The 17615-nt window shown below is 39.0% G+C and overlaps 1 protein-coding gene across 6 annotated transcripts in view; it reads right to left on the bottom strand.

Annotated features, from left to right (window-relative positions):
- IFT81 (intraflagellar transport 81) overlaps window positions 1–17615 on the bottom strand; it is a 155232-nt gene that overhangs the window by 62362 nt on the left and 75255 nt on the right. For 2 of the 6 annotated variants that reach the window (XM_081036743.1, XM_081036744.1), the window contains exons 3-9: window positions 8390–8548; window positions 7778–7881; window positions 7024–7204; window positions 4776–4865; window positions 1928–1993; window positions 1507–1617; window positions 495–579 (exon numbers count right to left, since the gene is read on the bottom strand). In XM_081036743.1, the coding sequence (XP_080892869.1) occupies window positions 495–579; window positions 1507–1617; window positions 1928–1993; window positions 4776–4865; window positions 7024–7204; window positions 7778–7881; window positions 8390–8533 (781 nt within the window). In that variant the 5' untranslated portion in view covers window positions 8534–8548. Of the gene's footprint in view, window positions 1–494; window positions 580–1506; window positions 1618–1927; window positions 1994–4775; window positions 4866–7023; window positions 7205–7777; window positions 7882–8389; window positions 8602–9182; window positions 9258–10683; window positions 11169–17615 lie in introns of those variants that run through there. The other 4 variants (XM_081036740.1, XM_081036739.1, XM_081036742.1 and 1 more) reach the window with 4 other exon arrangements.

The following is a 17615-nucleotide window of genomic DNA, read 5'->3' as shown; positions in this document are numbered from 1 at the left end:
CTAGGATGGATTTCAGGGTGTAATCTGGGATAGCAAAACAATTTATTCTCTATGTAAAGCTAATGTGACAACAGAGCCAGGGACACTGATGTTATTTATTAGCACAATCCCAAATATGAAAAAGCACTCAGTTTTAAGGGTCCAGCATTTAATCCTTTTTTTTTTTTTGATAGCCCTGGCTCTTAAACAATGATTCACATTTTCTTCCATCCATCTTTTTCTTAACATCCATCTTAAGTACGGAACACACCACAGAGCCCCCCTCTACAACAGTTTTCATTACCTTTCATTACCTTTTACTCTCTGACAAAACACTGAACAGGAATTTAGAAACCCAGGTGAAAACAAGAATGTCTTCACCAGCTAGGAAATGGTGCTCTAAATGCTGAAAAATCATTTGACCAAAATTCCCATTAGTTAATTGCTTTACGGAAGATGACTGATGTAAGCTAATATTCTCTGATCATCTAGACCATATATTAATTTCCACTTACTTTCAGGCTTTGCATCGGCAGCTGCATGGCGCATACTTTTCAACTGGTTTTGTATTCTTTGCAGTCTCTGCACTGCATGAAATAGCTTTAAAATACAATTCAATCCATTACTTGCTTAGTCTGTTAAAATCTACCACTCATATAGACAAGCAATGAAAAATACAAGTTCCACACAATTCTTGTGATATAAAAGCAATACCTTTTCATGTAAAAAAAAAAATTTCTTTAATGATTTGTTGAATTTGGCGATCAAGGAAAAATACTTTGTCAAAGAAATATATGTACCAGGCTCTTCTTATTATAAAATGGTTTTCTTAACTTTAAGGAATATAAGCATTCTCACAAATGATGTCTCAGAATCAAAAATTGATGCTAAGCAACCATTCCGGGCCCAGGCAATGTAGTTCACTGCTGTAGTGGAACTACTATGACGCCAAGTCAAGTTCTAAGACAGCCAAATACCTAAACTGTCCATTTAGGAGGAGACGATTTGAACTATATTTTTAATGTATAAGTCTACTCGGTTTTAAAACACACTGCTAACAAAATAAAAGTAATATTTTCTGGCCAAATTATTTTTTCCTTAAGGCAAAGTCTAAGAATATGGAATACAGGTGTTTTTGAGCCTTGTCATGGTTTGCTTATTTGTCACTGGAGTGAAGGGTAAAGGATCCTATGATCAGTGGAATAGAAAGGATGTTCTCATAGCCCCAGAATCTCAGGACACCCTTGAGGAATTCTAGACTTTTTATCAACAGCAGTGAATATTCTGTAATGTTGAAACAACATGAGTTAAGCATAGGCCAAAAGGATAGTCTACAGATACATACGGAGTATAAAACCCAAAAGGTGGTATTGTTGCTGGTGGCACCACAAAATACTCTTTAAAAAGTGTTTCATCGTGTTCACAATGGGAAACATGAACTACAATTCTAAAATTCTTTCTTCACATTTGAATTACCAAAAGGAACTATTTCTTTCATCATGAGAATATAAACTCTTAGATGGATACCTGATTCTTTTGTTCCTGTTTTTGTTGTGCAAGAAGTTCTTCTCTCTCTTTTTCAACTCGAAGTTGTCTTGCTATTTTAAGCATTTGTTGATGATTCTGAACTGTCTCCACCTACAGTGAGGAAATAAGTAGTACATGTTACTGTCAGGTTTAAGAAAGAAATCAGCATGTCACGTGACTCAGACATCCACTTACCATTTCCTTTTGGTAAACCATACTCCCTAGAGATTCCAGTAAAGCTCCACACCCCAGCTCCTTAAAAACATTTTGGGCTACTGCCTAGGGAGATTCCCTTTCAGTGTTATTTGAGTTCATCCTCAGATGTACACCATGCCTTGCTTAATCTTTATTTGCATTCCTAAGTCTTTGCAAGTTCTTGGGACTTGGGGCCAAAGTCTTATAGTGCTAATTCTTGCCTTACCCTTTTCTTCAAACGTTCAACTCTCTTAATGAGCTGATCCTTTTCTTCCTCCATTGCACTGATATCCTAAAAAATGGTCAAGAAGACATGATAAGAAAAAGTATTTTTTGTAGAATTCAGATAAGAATTTTGTGTGATTATGGATCTACCATTTTCATCACTTATAACCAGAGCATTAAGGAACAAAGGTCCTCATTTGGATGAAGAACATTTCTATTTCCCCTCAGGGTTCTTTATGCATGGTAATTTATTTGGCAGGTTGGTGTTCATCAAGAAAAGCAACTAAAACAGGTTATAATGTAGCAAGGTAAAGTTGCCAGCCAGCACATTTGTGTTCTGATTCCAAATATGGGCACATGACTTTTCAAAAATCTTCTATAATGAAAGTGTGTAGGTCTAAAAACATGAACAACAGCTGCTGACATCCCATCTGCTCTGCTAAGTACCAAACTATATATTCTGCCAATTTTCCATTAAAATTATTTTTAAGACTACAGTGTTTTCAAGACATAACTCTGTATCTGGTTTTGTCAATTAACCAATTCCCTTCTTAAAAATAAAGACTTCAAAAATAACCTACCTTCCTTTTAACCAGCTCCATAATATTTTCTAAAGAAATCAAACAAACAAAAAAAATCCTTCCTAAACCTAAAAAACTAATAGCCTAACTAGCACAGTAATTCTAAAAAGGAAAACTATACATAGTAGTCAGTATAGATAGAATTTGGGGAAACAGGCATTCTTACGCACTACTGGTCTCATTGTATGAAAGAACAATATCAAAAGTCTTAAAATAAATGTGTATACCTTCTAGACCAGTAATTCTGCCTCTGAGAATTTGTCCTAATAACATATCCACGAAAGGTCACTGAGTTGCTATAAGAATTCTCATAGATGCTAATTATATCTAAAATTTGGAAATGACCCAAATGTCTGAGGATTGTCAAATGGAACTATGGTATAATACAATGAAAGTCATTAAAAATTATGCAGAAGAATGTCTAATGACATGAGAAAAAGTCATAATATGACATTACTTGAAAGCAGCAGATTACAACATTTATATATAATACCAAGAAAAAGATTTAAATAGATTCACTAAAATGTCAATAGCAGTTATCACTAGAGCACGGAATTATAAGTGAAGTATTTTTTTCTTTTTCTTTTTCTTTTTCTTTTTTTTTTTTTTTTGATGTATTTTATTGGGGAATATGGGGGAACAGTGTGTTTCTCCAGGGCCCATCAGCTCCAAGTCGTTGTCCTTCAATCTGGTTGTGGAGGGCGCAGCTCAGCTCCAAGTCCAGTCCCCGTTTTCAATCTTTAGTTGCAGGGGGCGCAGCCCACCATCCCATGCGGGAATTGAACTGGCAACCTTGTTGTTGAGAGTTCGTGCTCTAACCAACTGAGCCAGCCGGCTGCCCCTCTGGGAGCTCAGTGGCAACTCGTTGTCTTCAATCTAGTTGTGGAGGGTGCAGCTCACTGGCCCATGTGAGAATCGAACAGGCAACCCTGTTGTTCAGAGCTCGAACTCTAACCAACTGAGCCATCTAGCCACCCCAAATATTTTCTACCTTTCACTTAATCATATTTTCTACAAAGAATATGTTCAAAAATACTTTCTTTGGTAATAATTAGTGAAATTAAAATTACGGACTCTATTTTATCATTTTTGATTACTCATATGACATAATAGAGAAACAGTAGATGGACATTTATCACTCTTCTTCCATACTACGTTATAAATGTCTACTTACAGGTCTTTCTCCCCCATGAGATGTGAGTTCATCTTTCATTCTTAATACATTCAGCAAACTCTTACTGAGAACCTACCATTTGCAGGGCACTATGATAGGCAATGGGAATATAGAGGTGAACAAGATATAGAGACATGGTTCTTGGCCTCAAAGGGCTTAAATAAAGTTGGGAAGACAGATATTAAAGTAATTATAAGCATAATGAGTGTATAAATGAAAAGAACTGGGGGAATTAATCTATCTAGGGAATCAGGGAAGGCCTCCCTGCAGAAGCAACTCCCAGTGTTTCCTGATTGAGTTAGAAGGTAAAGATGGCATTGATAACTCAGGAATCATAAAAATACAACATCCATGAAAGTGAGAATCAGCAAATATTTGGGGAAAGAACTTACATTCCTGGTGAGGATGTAAAACATTTTTTTGGAGAACATTAAGTACCATGCATCAAAAGTCCTAAAACTTTTCATGTGCTTTAAAAAAGTAGTTCCATTTCTAGAAATGTATTCTAAGAAAATAATCACAGATATGCAAAAATAAATTTATATAGAAGACAATCATAGCATTATCTATAATAGCAAAAAATAAAAAAAAATTTAAAAAAACCAAAAGAACAAAAACGGTTAAACTATCCATACTATGGAGTACTATTTAGTCACTAACAATCATCATTTTGTAGAAAGACAACATTCTACGATATAATGATTTAAAAAGCAAACACAAATAATCATGGATAGTGTGATCCCAAACACACACCACACACATGCACACATGCTTGACAGGATATACAACAAAACATTAACAACTGGACAATTTTTTCCTTGTTGTTCTTTTCCCTACTTTTTATAATATATATCAGATATCTATATCTATATCCATGGTAGTGGTCTATAGCACAAGAGGACTCATCTTGAATTTACTCTGGCCTCATTAATTTCTTCAGTGAAGAACTAGCAAAGGTCCTACAAAACAAAATCCATCTTTTGCTGTCACTAAGTTTCCATATTGTCTTAAAACTCATACTGAATTAATTAAAAACAAAAATGATAAAGCTAATATTATTCAAATAAAAAAATATTATATTTTCTTTTCTTTACCCTTCTTATTTCTGCTGTAGAAAATCCAGATGTCTTAAGCTGCTGACATTCTTTATGCAAAGCTTTAAAGGCTTCCATCAATTCTTCATACTAAAAGAACAAGTTAAAAAACTTATAAACTAATGACTAGATCCAGTAGACTTTTCTTCATCAAGTTATCTATTAACTTACAGTAATTACTTAAATCATTATAAGAACAGAATTAAAAATACATCTTTAAACATTTATATAGGACACAAAAAAGTAGGTCTATATAATCTGGTCACTAAATGCTTCTTCCACTTCCTCTTTGGTTACTTTCCTACCTCGCACTCTATATTCTAGCCACATTAATCTTTTAGTCCCTGGAACATTCCACGCTCTCCCCTCCCATTTACACACACTATTCCCTCTGAGAATACTGTATGACTCTCGTCCTGGATAACTCCTATTCATCCTTCAGGTCTCAGCATAGATACCATTACCTTCAAGGAAGGCTTTTCTAGCCCTATATCATGATATCAGACTAGATAAAACTTAAAATTATAACTGTCTAATTACTTAGACAGTGAGAGCTAGAAAGACAAGAATCATATTGATCATGTATACTTTTGTATCCCTGGGGCCTAGCACAGTGCATAACTCATATAAGTGTTCAATAAAAAAATAGATGAATGAATGGAAAAAACTCAACTCTTACCCAAAGTTTAAAAAAATAGTAGTTTTTTGTGGGCAATGACAGGAAATTAATATTTTTCTCGACTGATCATATCCTACAAATCTATAAATCATTCTAAAATTCTTTATTCAGAGAGATAATCTTCATTTTTTTTATTAGTGTCTTAGCTAAATGAGTGGCTAATGTGTAAGCTATTTTATATACACACCTCAGATATGCTTCAAGAACAAATATGTCTTTATTATCATTAATTCTTCCATTAATTAGCTGGGCATATTTAGTAAAAACTATTAATAAACTGCCTTCAGAGGAATTCGTTATCAAATTTATTATTGAAGGAATATAGGGAGGAGAAAATATTTTGCATTTACACTTCCCTATTTCCTACATTATATAGGAATTACATAATTCCTACTATATATAATATATTACGTATTATATATAATGTGTATATACACATACATTATATATAAAGCTTTCAAAGGTAGGGGCTGGGGTGGTCTCGTTCTGCCATATTTCTCCAATGGCATCTAATATAATATTTGATATAATATTTGCATAAACCTTTCAACCCCAGAAATGTCTTAAGAGATCAATATTGGCTCTATTTTGAGTTACTGCCATGGCTACCCAAAATAACAAAATACATGGAAGAAAAAACATGTAGTTATTTTGATGCAATCCAAATTTTGAGCACAGACCATATAGAAGCAACTCTACAAAATCCTGGAGGTAAAAAGAAGATGATAAGACATGATATTTGTTTTCATAGACTTAACAGTCTATTGGGAGAGACAGACTGACAAACCACTCACAACTGGCACAAATCAGTCTAGGTATACATTATGGAATAAAAGCACAAAGTGATAAATGCAGGCACTTTTTCGTTTTTTTAAATCAAAAGCCTTTGGAATCTTAGCCCTGAATCCTCTCTTTCCATAGTCTCTGATCAGCAATGTACTTTGAATCCCAGGACACAGAAGCCAGACCAGCCAGAATCCTTAGCAGTCGTGAGCTTTAAGGCCTTAAGGCCCAAACCCAGTATTACCACCAAAACTCTAGTGAGGAAAGTATACTGAAATTTCAAAATCCTGGCCCTTTCTCTACCTTCTGCCTGACTGGAAAGTCCTTTGAGATTGCAAGCGTAGCTTCTTTATCTATATACAATCTTTCTGGGGACTCATACATGCCAGTTTATCTGGGATGGTGTCAATTTATACCTTCTGTCCTGATGTAATTGTCATGACAGCCCCTTTCTCTCTGATTCGGGTGACAAATTGTAGTCACATAACTGATAAGCAAAGTGCCTTGCAGTCCCACACCCAGGATCCTGTCTACCCACAATTCTTAAGCAATAGATTATCTTCAAATCCTAACTTCAAGGTTTCTTTTTTCAAACCCCTATCACTGAATTGGTACAAAGTCAATATATTGATACATGATTACAGTTGAACATTAGCTGATAACTGCTTTACTTTTTGGTGCTACCTAGAAATACAGAGACAAAAATAGAGATTAACACGTATTTGAACATGTGCACCTTGAAATCCATTACAGATAGTTTAAAAATAATATTCATATATTGACTACCTGTTTATTGGTATCAGCCACAGTTTCATCCTGAAGAAACTCATTGGGTACCTCAAGTTTTATCAAAAAACGGGCTAAATATGCTCTTTTCTTCAGTTCATTAGTCCTCTGAAGAAGCCAGTGGAGCACTGGGTAAATTACAGGTTTACTTCCAATCACCAGACCCTGACGAAAGGTACTCCTATGGAAAGAACACACACACACACACACACACACACACACACACACACACACACACACGCTGATAAGTAAACCTTGAAAAGAAGTCACATTTACTCAAAATCTGATTTACAATATGCTGCTTGCTTTCCATGACTATTTTAAAAAGATAAAACCAAAGCTATTCTAAAATCAGTCTGTACATCAACAACAAACATAAAATTAGGCCTTTAACATATGCATCATTAGAATATATGGGAAGGTTGTGTTGGAACCATCAACCAATCAGTCAGCCTTAATACTTCACTTCATTGACCGGGCAGGTTTAAGTTACTGTTTTTATCTAGGATGGCTACAGATGATAAAATGTAATAGATTTGCCTGACTTTCTTGATTAGAAGAACAAACGGACCCTCGTAAGACTTCTGCATGACAAAACAACACGAAAAGTTCAAGATTATTTTGAAAGTCAGTGATGTTTGGAGGCCATTGACTTAGGGAGACCAGGAATTGCCGAGGAAGACTGACAACACCCTAGGAAGGTTTGGATTGTAAAGCATCGTTTTAAGAAAGCAACAAGTGATCAGATTCTTACATGTCCGTGGCATTTCCTGGAGGTTTATATTTAAGGATACCAAGAAGGCTCAACATCCGTTTGGCTGTCTGCTCTGGCATCTCCTCTCTGATATCAACAACTTGCTAACAAAGAAAAAAATTGAAAAAATAGGTTATTGTTATTATTTCTAACAAAGAACAATACTTAAACTCACAAAATTGTTCTGCTGGAGCATAACAGGCACAATGGTATGGAGGTCCCCAGATTCCATGTGACGGTGCACACAAGTCAGATCAGGATTCATATTAAAAATGTCATGCTTAAAAGTCTCCAGTGGAAAATGGTAGACAAGAGACATGAGCTGACTTGCAATACAATAAAACCTTTTATAAAAGCATTTTCATTCCAGGACCCAATCTATGTATGTCTGGAAGTAGAGTCACTAAGGTACAAGTAGATAATGTAATTTTTGCACTAAGAGAGAAAACTTCAAGATCATTTACTATTGCACTGCAAATATAAAGCCTGTAAAATAAGACCTTATGAAAATAAGGCCTCGATGGTTAAATAATTTGCCCAAGACAGATATTTAGAGGCAGAAACTGGTTTTGCTGCCACCTTTTTCATCACAGAGGAAGGAAAAACTCTTACCTTTGGGTCAATCTCAGCCAGGACATCATTGAGAATTTGTAACAGTTGCATTGGCTCCAGGGAATCAAATGTGATTAAATTATAGTTCTTCCTAAAAGGCTCTTTATTGAGACTGTCCACAATGAATTTGATTTGATCACTCATGATTAGGTCTAATAACTTGAAGAGTAAAAGTAGAGAAAAAAATATTCCTCAATATTGATAACAAAATTCTGGAAAAAAACAATACTAAGTTTATAGGAAGTGAGCATGAAAAACATAATTCTACATCACATACAAAAGCTGTGACCAGGGTTATTTTGCTGAAAGAAATCAGAGTGTGAAGACTTTATTATGAATGCTATAATACATACTGTTAATATTTAATGCCAGATGTTTTTGTACATATATCTGGTGTGATAGTAATCACCTGAATTAACACAGACAAATCAATACTAAATCCCACTCACATTAATATCTCTCCCATTCAGCTCCACAACGTCGACTCAGGGAGAAAAACTTGTTTGCAGATATGCTTCTAATTTTATTTATTTATTTATTTTTAGTAGTAGCCCATGTTTAAAAATTGGGAGATATTCTTACATGAAAACCCAGATTTCCACTGTCTCTTGAAAAATCAGATCTGGCAGCCCTGGGCCCACATTTTTGCATGGCCACACCCAGCGGAAGCTGAGTAGAGGCTGCAAGCTTTAACCTTTCGCTTATTTTGTTTTGGTTTCCTCCACCAAGCACTTTCTACCCGTAGGCATCGACTCTGTCACCGCTGAGGAAGTCAGGCCTACATTAACTTTACCTTCAATAAGGTAACAGGCTCATGCTCCAGGTGCCCACCTTGCACATTCCAAGTCATTTGTAGGTTTCTCATTGCCTACAAAATACAGTTCAAACTTCTTGGATTTTGAGACACTTCAAGATCTAGCTCGATTTAGCCCTTCCCAACTTTATTTCCAAATCGTTACTTTTCACCCTTTCAAACTTCAGCAGATTGACATGGTCACGGCTCTCCAGCTGTTCCACCTCTGCCTTCAGTTAATGCTGTTTTCTCTGCCTAGAACTGTTCTCCCCTCTTCCCTCTCCAGTGGTGCAAATCCTAACCTTTTCTCAAGCTCTGCCATCCGAATGCACGTTCCTCCAGGAAATCTTTCTCAAGCTATCCCCCAGGTTAGCTTGAGATCACAATAACAGGGCCTACCCTCCAAGTTGACCACACTTTTCTATTTTGTACTAGTTACTTATGTCCATTTTCTTTTCTCTACTAAATTGTAAATTCCATGAGGCTATATCTGTGCCTAATTCCATCTTTGAATACACTGCATCTAAAATAGTGACTTCTTCCGCTAGACTCAATGAAGTTCATAGGCCCAAGGTAAAAAAAAAATGTAAGCGGTAAGTAGGTGAGCAGTGAGGCCATCATAACTTAAAAAAAAAAGGAGTATACCTGAAACTAATAATAAAAAAAAGGAATATCTGATTATTTAATTGCTGAAACAACTTTACCAATGTTCCTAGCGTTTCCTGCATGCAGGTATCACTTGTTTAATGTGGGAAAAAGTAGTAGAAATTTTGCAGGCAGGCAATTTTTTTAACTAGCAATTTTAAAAAATGAATTAAAAAATGAACTGGTAAAAAAAAAGAAAAAAAATTACTTCCGTACTCCTTAATAGTTTTTAACCATGTTATTTTTTATCCAAGGCATTAGTTGGGGCAGCATGCATCTTGCTCTGAAATAGGTTTCTTAAATTCGGTGGTTGGAGATGGATATTTAGAAAACATTAAAATGTAAAGACATCAGCATTTCTCCATAATCATGATAGAATTATGAGTAAATGATTATTATTGTTAAAAAATAAGTCAGAAACAGTAGAAAGGACAACCAATGTACTTTATAAATTGGAAGTTTTTTCTAAGCTGTGAAGAGAAAACCTTTACATAAATTGAATTAAAACCCACAGTGGAGATACAAGTTTTCAAAAGTATTTGAAGTGAAAGTCCATAACCCTCACACACCTATATAATTTTTAGTGATTCTGAAATTATATGTATATATATATATCACATTTTTCCCTTTCAAAAAAAACATTTGAATAAACGAGTAAAACGTTATCAAGGAGAGGACAAGAAACTAGCTGGGTTTCCCCCTGGTTGCCCACCAGAGATGGTCACCCATTAAGGACAAGGGTACACTGAACAGTTAGGCTGTCTATGCCCAATGGGCTCTGTGCTCTAAAATTAGCAAAAGCAATTACTCTCCCTCTTCCAGCGGAAAGTCGCCACACTAATTCACAGGCACTTACCCTCCTAAGAACCCGAGGGGATGGGGTGGGGGAAGAATTAAAACCAGGACAAGCGTTTATCTGGCACAACTGGGACAGAAACCACGCTGCCCTGGTCTCAGGCTGGCACGGCCGCTGGACCAGCACGCTCGTAGGATTCCCAAAAATAGTGCCCCCGACCCCGGGGCCCAGGACAGGAGATAGGGGGCCCACATCTGACCGAGGGCAAGGCCTGGATCACGGTGAGGCGCCGCAGTGGCCGCCCCCCGATGTGGGGCTTTAACTGCTGCGACCCCTTCACTTGCGAGATGCTGCACTGGGAAGGGCAGGGGAAGGGCGTTCTCTCCTATTCAGGGGTTCGGAGAAATTTCCGACCGCGAGTTGGAGAAGTTACCTCAAATTCTCCTCACGGAACCACTTTCCCCCACCCCCAGGAGGTATCCGGGGTCTAGTAGGATCCTAGAGACGAACTCCTTGGCAACGGTTGCTAGGCCGTGGCGTGCGTCACTTCCGGCAAGGAGGGCCGGCGCGTTTCCGGGGGCCGGGGCAGGGGAGCGCGCTGCGGCCGAGGCCCTAGAGGGCGAAAGGCGGAGGGATGAGGGATGCCGGGCGCTTGTGCACAGTGGGTTCCTCGGTTCTGAGCCCCTGTGGGCAGCGTAGAGAATTTGGGGTTGTTACCGATAATGAACCTTTCCGAACGTTCTGCGGTTTGCGTTTACAAATACTCTCTTCATTAACCCAAGTTAAATGAGTCTGCCCCTTCCTTCCCTCTTTTCCTCCCTTCCTTGCTTCCAAAAAGGACCAGCGGGATTTAGGTTTAGGAAGCATTTGGCCTGAGCTTCATATTTAGGTTTTTGATATAAGTATCTCCAAATTAGGTCAGACATAGGAATAACTGTAGTCTCTGGCAGGATTAAAAGAAGATACATTCATCATAGATTTCAGTTTCTTTGTCACATTACTGGGCCAAATAGCCTGTACTGGGAATTAAATTTTTTAATTCCAGTCATTTTTTTTAATAGGCTGAGAGCCTGGGGGGGGGGGGGGAAGGAAATGCCTAAGGCTCCTTAGGGCTTCTAAGAGCCTCTTTTTAGGCACCTGCAGAAATGAATGAAGTCGTCCTTGCGCCTTCATGGAGACCATGTCCTATGAAGTAAGCAGAAGAAAGATCTTCTGCCCGGATCACAGATGAGGCCAGAAAGTCCACTGGAACAGAACCCCCTCCCTCTACCCCCCAAAGCACTGACTGGCTTGGGAGAGACCTTACTTGGTGAATGGTATTTTGAACCCCTCCCCCATTAAACTGGAGACCACTGAACTTTGTGATGTCTAGTGGCAATGAAAAAATGAGAAAAAAAATGAAATTCCTCACACCCTGAAAACTTAGTTGCTTGCTCAAACATCTTGGAAGAAACCAACTATAGATTTAGCATCAGACCTCTAACAAAACAAATTCCCCATTAGGCGTCTATATGCCTTGTACTGTGCTGGCTGCTGGGGATGCCGTCAGGGGAGAGCAGGAATTACTGGCCCCTGTCCTCTGGAGCTGACCATCTAGTGCAGGGAGACCAGTGAACGGGCAACACCTAAGCAACTGTGATAAATATAAAAGGACCCAATGATGGGGGATCCCAGAAGTTTACTTGGGGCTGAAAAGGCCATACTATCAGGAGAGATTCCATCCGACAGAGTGATGTTTAAGGATCAGTAAAAACTAGCCAAACAGGAAAGGGGAGAGTTTATCAAACAGAGGGAACAGAACACTCCAAGATGGGTCCATTGCTGACTGCCTTATGACCATGGAACTATCAAGTGAAGACACTCTGCAGGGTGCTTGGAGAGAAACTGAGAGCAGTCCCAGCTCACAGATAGATACTCATGACCAGGAGCAGGCAACACTTAAAACCTTGACAAATTAAATAACTCTGGGAGAAACAATAAGTTTCATACAAGGAGTTACGTAATTAATTAATCCTACTGTGTGTGTTAGGACATTCTTCTGGCTGCCCGGATTTGAATCCTGGGTCTGCCATTGTGTGGCCTCACCTCTCTGAGCTTCTCTCATCTACAAAATGTGGCTATAATAAAACCTTCCTCAAAAGGGTTGATGTGAGGATTAAGTGAGTAGCTACCGGTAAAGCGATTAGAATAGTGCCTGATATTGGAAGACCTAAAAACATTTAACCTTTCTTCCCCTCCTTTTTAAAAAAGGAGACGGTTAGATTTGCTCCTTCTGTAGACTCTACAGATGTAGGCTATACAAAGATAATACTGGCTTATCTAGTAGTTTCTTGTTCCTCCTCTGCTTGTTGTTGCTGTTACTGAAACACATAACTGAAATATAACATTTCAGTTATGAGAATACAGTCCTGTGTAAATTCCAGTAAGCAATGGAATCCACTCTTTGCACTCAAAGTTGAATGGATTTTATGCTTCATGTGATTGCTCTGGAACATGGGAAAGAATGTGAAGCACGCTTCCTGAGATCTATATACTGAGAAGTTTATATTTCAACTTGAAGCAAAAAAGAGAGACATGGAGAGGCCTGCACATTGTTGGGTCACTACCTATATTTAGGGCCCAAACACAGGCCAAAGGAAGACCTGTGTGGGGACAGAGCCAGGAGCTGAGACCCCACATGACACCCTGCATGACAATGGGCTACCATCCTGATTCATTTACGATAAAAAGACTCAATGAGATGTCCAAGAGCTTCTCAGCAAGTTTCACAACAGTGAAGGCATCGCAATCCCAACTCAAGCCACCCACGTGAAGACTTTTGTTTTTCCTTAGATGCTATGTTGTCTTCCTTGCAAGCTTCCAAAGATTCCTCTTGGCTGAACTATATTTGACACTTTTAATAGGTGAAGGGAAGTCCCAGTCATAAGAGACAGCCCTTTGGAAAGATTCCTACTTCTACCCTCTCTCTCCTTTTTGTTTAATAGACTTAAGATATAATCACATGCATACAATTCATCCATTTAAAGTATACATTTCAATTGCTTTTAGCATATTCAATTGCTTTTAGCAACAGAGTTATGCAACCATCACCACTATCTAATCCCAGAACATTTTTATTACCCCAAGAAACCCCGTTCCTTTTAGCCATCATCTCCCAGTTTGCAATAAAAACAAAATAATGCCACTTCCCAGCCCTGACAACCACTAATCTATTTTTCTTCTCTATGGATTTGCCTTTTCTGGACATTTCCTATAAATGGAATCATAAAATATGTGGCTCTTTGTGTCTGGCTTTTTTCACTTAGTACAATGTTTTCAAGGTCCATCCATGTTGTAGTGTGTGTCCGTACATCATTCCTTTTTATGGCAGAATATTTCATTGTATGAATTTTTGTTCCTCCATTTATCGGTTGATGGAAATTTGGATTGTTCCCACTTTTGAACATAATGAACAATACTGCTATGAACTTTGGTGTCCATATCTCCACTCTCTTATGAGTAAAGCACTTCCATTGACTAAGTCAGGTGAGCAGGGTGTATATGAGTACATCGGGGATATGGGTAAGTGTGTGTGTGTATGGGGGGGTGTCCATTCATTCTTGGGTTTGTGTTTTTCTTACAATTGTTGTTAATTTGTGGTCTCTTGGGTGCTCACGGTTGCAGACTACAGGATCCAAGATGTGGATTCTACAGCAGTTTTTGGTTGTAACAACAGATTGTTGTTGAAACCTACTTATCCTTTGTTACCAAAGCACTAAAATTCCCAATCTGCTTTTCACCAGAAGCCTTCTGGTAAGATAATGATGTCATGTAGACATGAACTTTAAATGTTCACTGGCCTCTGGTGGAGGAGATGGTGGGAAGGGGTGTGGAGGAGGTGAAAGAGAAACCGGAAGCAGCCCCTTCCAACTCCCTTAATTTAATCTTGTAGGTACTGGAAAAAATATACACATCTGTGAACCTCTGCTCTGGTTATTTTGAGGGAGGGGGAAAAAAATCACTGCTGGTCACGTGTATTTTTCAAGACACAGTTTAATACAAGATAAAAATAAGGAGGGGTCATTATTTCGTGCAATTGTGAAGTCCCAGGATATTACTACCTTCAGGTATGGCTTGATCTATGAGCTCAGAGATGCTTTGACATTCTTTCTCCATCCATCTCGCTGTCTCTTATCCCCACTTTCCTCTGAATGCGCTGTTAGTAACAGGAGGCTTACATTTTTCCAGCCTAGCAACCTCAGTAAAAGTACAGTCTTTTCTTCCATAGTTCCAGCAAATTGCCAGGGCTGACTTTCATTGCTCTGAAGTGCGTTAGACCATTCTTGAATCAATGGCTATACTTTGGTGGACACAGTAATAGCCTGGGTGAGGGTGACTCCCGAAAAGGAAGGGCCAAATTCTGTTACCAGAGGTAGAGATGCTATGCAAACAGGAACAACAGATGCGCTGTACAGGTGGTCAGGGAAGGTGGTTGAATCTTAAAAGCTGGGAAAGCAAAACCAGAAGAGAAAGAAATGAGCTGATACTTACTGTGGGGAGTACCTGTATCAATGTGAACTTTCTCCCTGATTTCCTAGCAGCAAATTATCTTTCTTCAATTGTGGGCCAAAAGGTATCATGGGATAACAGCAGTCCCTCTAGGTCCCCACAAAAACCTGAGGATGCTGTGAACATACTGTCTCCAGCCCCTTCACATTTCAGAACTTCCAAACAAGAACTTTCCTGTGCAGAGTACAGAGAAGCCAAGCCAATTTTCTGTTTTTGGTATTAAATTTAGACCTTTCATCCTGACCATGAGATATTTCTGGATTCTGCACGAGTATTCAGCGAATGCCAGTTTTCAAGATGCTATCCCATCTGGGGCTACTCTGCACATTGCCCACTTTATCTCATTCTTTTAAAACTGGGAAAAATGACCCAGACACAGGAACAAATTCGGAAGTGGGTTATTCTGTTATCCATTAATTGTCATTTAATGCCTTAGCCATCTAGGTTACTTGGAGATGAAAGAAACTAAATTTAAATGGAAACCTGAATTGAGTTTTGCAGATATCCCAAATTGTCTCTGCTCTGGCAATTTAATCTTGTGGGTATGTTTAGTAGCAGAGTGTGCTTTCCTAAAAGGTAAAAAAGATAAATAATATGTGAAATATTATTTCAACTGAATGGATGACATGGCAGAGGTCTTATTCAATATGTGCCTGGTGCTACATTTTTGTCAAATTGTATTTTTAATGGGTTTGTGAGATTAATGAGCAACGTCAAGGAGTCAAGATAATATACAACTCATATTAATTCCTCAGTTATAAATATGGATTGAAAAATAGGAAGCACCTCACATACTTACTGGGCTCAAATAATAATCCATGTCATCACTTACTGAGTGCTTACTGTATGTCAGGAACTTTGTTAAATACAACACATGTGTATCAGAATTTATTAAAATATTAATTTATGTGTGTACTCCTTCTGTTTTCCCTCCTCTTGAAACAATTTGCATTGTCTTGAGTTTTGCAGGTTAGAATCAGAAGCTGTACCTCCTGTTTTTGTAAAGGTTTGAAGTCTTTGGAAGAGATTATACTGGTTGTCCTCAGTGGGGGAAAAAGAGAAAAGGGTTCCTTCTAAAGTAAGAAGAGAGAAGAGAGATGCTAAGAAGACTGGGAAAGGGTCCCAGGTTGATCATTCCAGGGCAGCTCCCGAGAAGGGGGAAATCCCCCAAAGAGGTATTTCTGGTGGCTTCCACTGTGGCCAAAGCTATCCTTGTCCCAGGCCTGACATGGAAGCATTAATGCCATTGGATCTGAAAGGACCAGGCAGCCTGGGATGATGGGTAGGTGACCGAGCAGTCACCAAGATGGGCCATTGACAGAAGACTTCAGGTGACTATTTAAAGCTTTCCCACTGCAACAAAGCCCAGGGACTTGGCAGCCCCCCAGGATGTGTATGAGGGGGAGATGCCAAATAATGACAGGATGGGGGCTCAGAGTTGGATTTCAGTTGATTTTAAAATCATATACTTCCTCTTGCAAATCTGAGTAGTGGACTGAAATGGATAACCTCAGTATCAGTCAGCGTCCTGGCAGGAGAAAGATGGCACACTCTGGGCAATTGAAGAGAACTTAATAAAGGACTATTTATAAAAGTGTGGACCGGGTTTAAGGAAACCAACAGGGTTACCAGCCATTGCTGCCCTAAGCCTGAAGCAGCCAGAGAAGAGAACAGGCACCAGAGTAGCTGTATGGAGAAGATTGCCTAGTATGAGGAGCCTTTATATACAGCCAGTCTGACTTCACATCCCTCCCACCCTCTGATCACCCAGACTGGCTTCCCATTAGCTAAATCCAGCAGGGCGCCAAAGGGGCAGGCGACCCTTTGAGGTCATCCATGCAGACTGGCCTCCCAAGGAAGGAAATCGCAGAATGGGGACCTGGAAGGGCAGACGGAATGAATTATGAATCGAATTATCTATTGAATTACAAAAATGATGAGCAATAAGGCCTCGTGAGGTCAGCTGAACTACCCCCATCTCCCAGCTGCCCTGGCTCTCTGGCCGAGTTCCAAGCATCGCATGGAGTTAGGCCTAACTTCATTTCAGCACACTGCCACCTCCCACATCATCTCATTTAAGCCTCACAACAATGCTGAAAGGACAGTATTGCTTTTTCCCATCTTATAATTAAGGACATTGAGGCCTGGAGAGTTAGTAGAGGACCCAAAGTCACACAGGTAGTAGCTGGCTAAGTCGAGACTCAAACACAGGTCTGCCCAATCCCAAAGCCATTCAATCAACCTCCTAAACTGGCTGAAACCTGGCTCAGCAGAGTCTGGATGAAGGACTGTAATAGACCTCTGAGGAAGGAAGTAAAGGGATTTTCTGTGCGGGATGGCCAGGGTTAATGCGCCGTTTGGCTCTGTCTGCCTACAAGGGCTTTGTCAAGGAAACTTCTCTTACCCATGGAGGCTAATGGTTCAAAATCCAAGTGCTTACCCCG

Source organism: Rhinolophus hipposideros (assembly GCF_964194185.1).
Source record: "Rhinolophus hipposideros genome assembly, chromosome: 24".
Lineage (NCBI taxonomy): Eukaryota > Metazoa > Chordata > Mammalia > Chiroptera > Rhinolophidae > Rhinolophus > Rhinolophus hipposideros.
The sequence above is the reverse complement of the archived record's forward strand: the minus strand, read 5'-3'. Positions and strand labels throughout refer to the sequence as shown.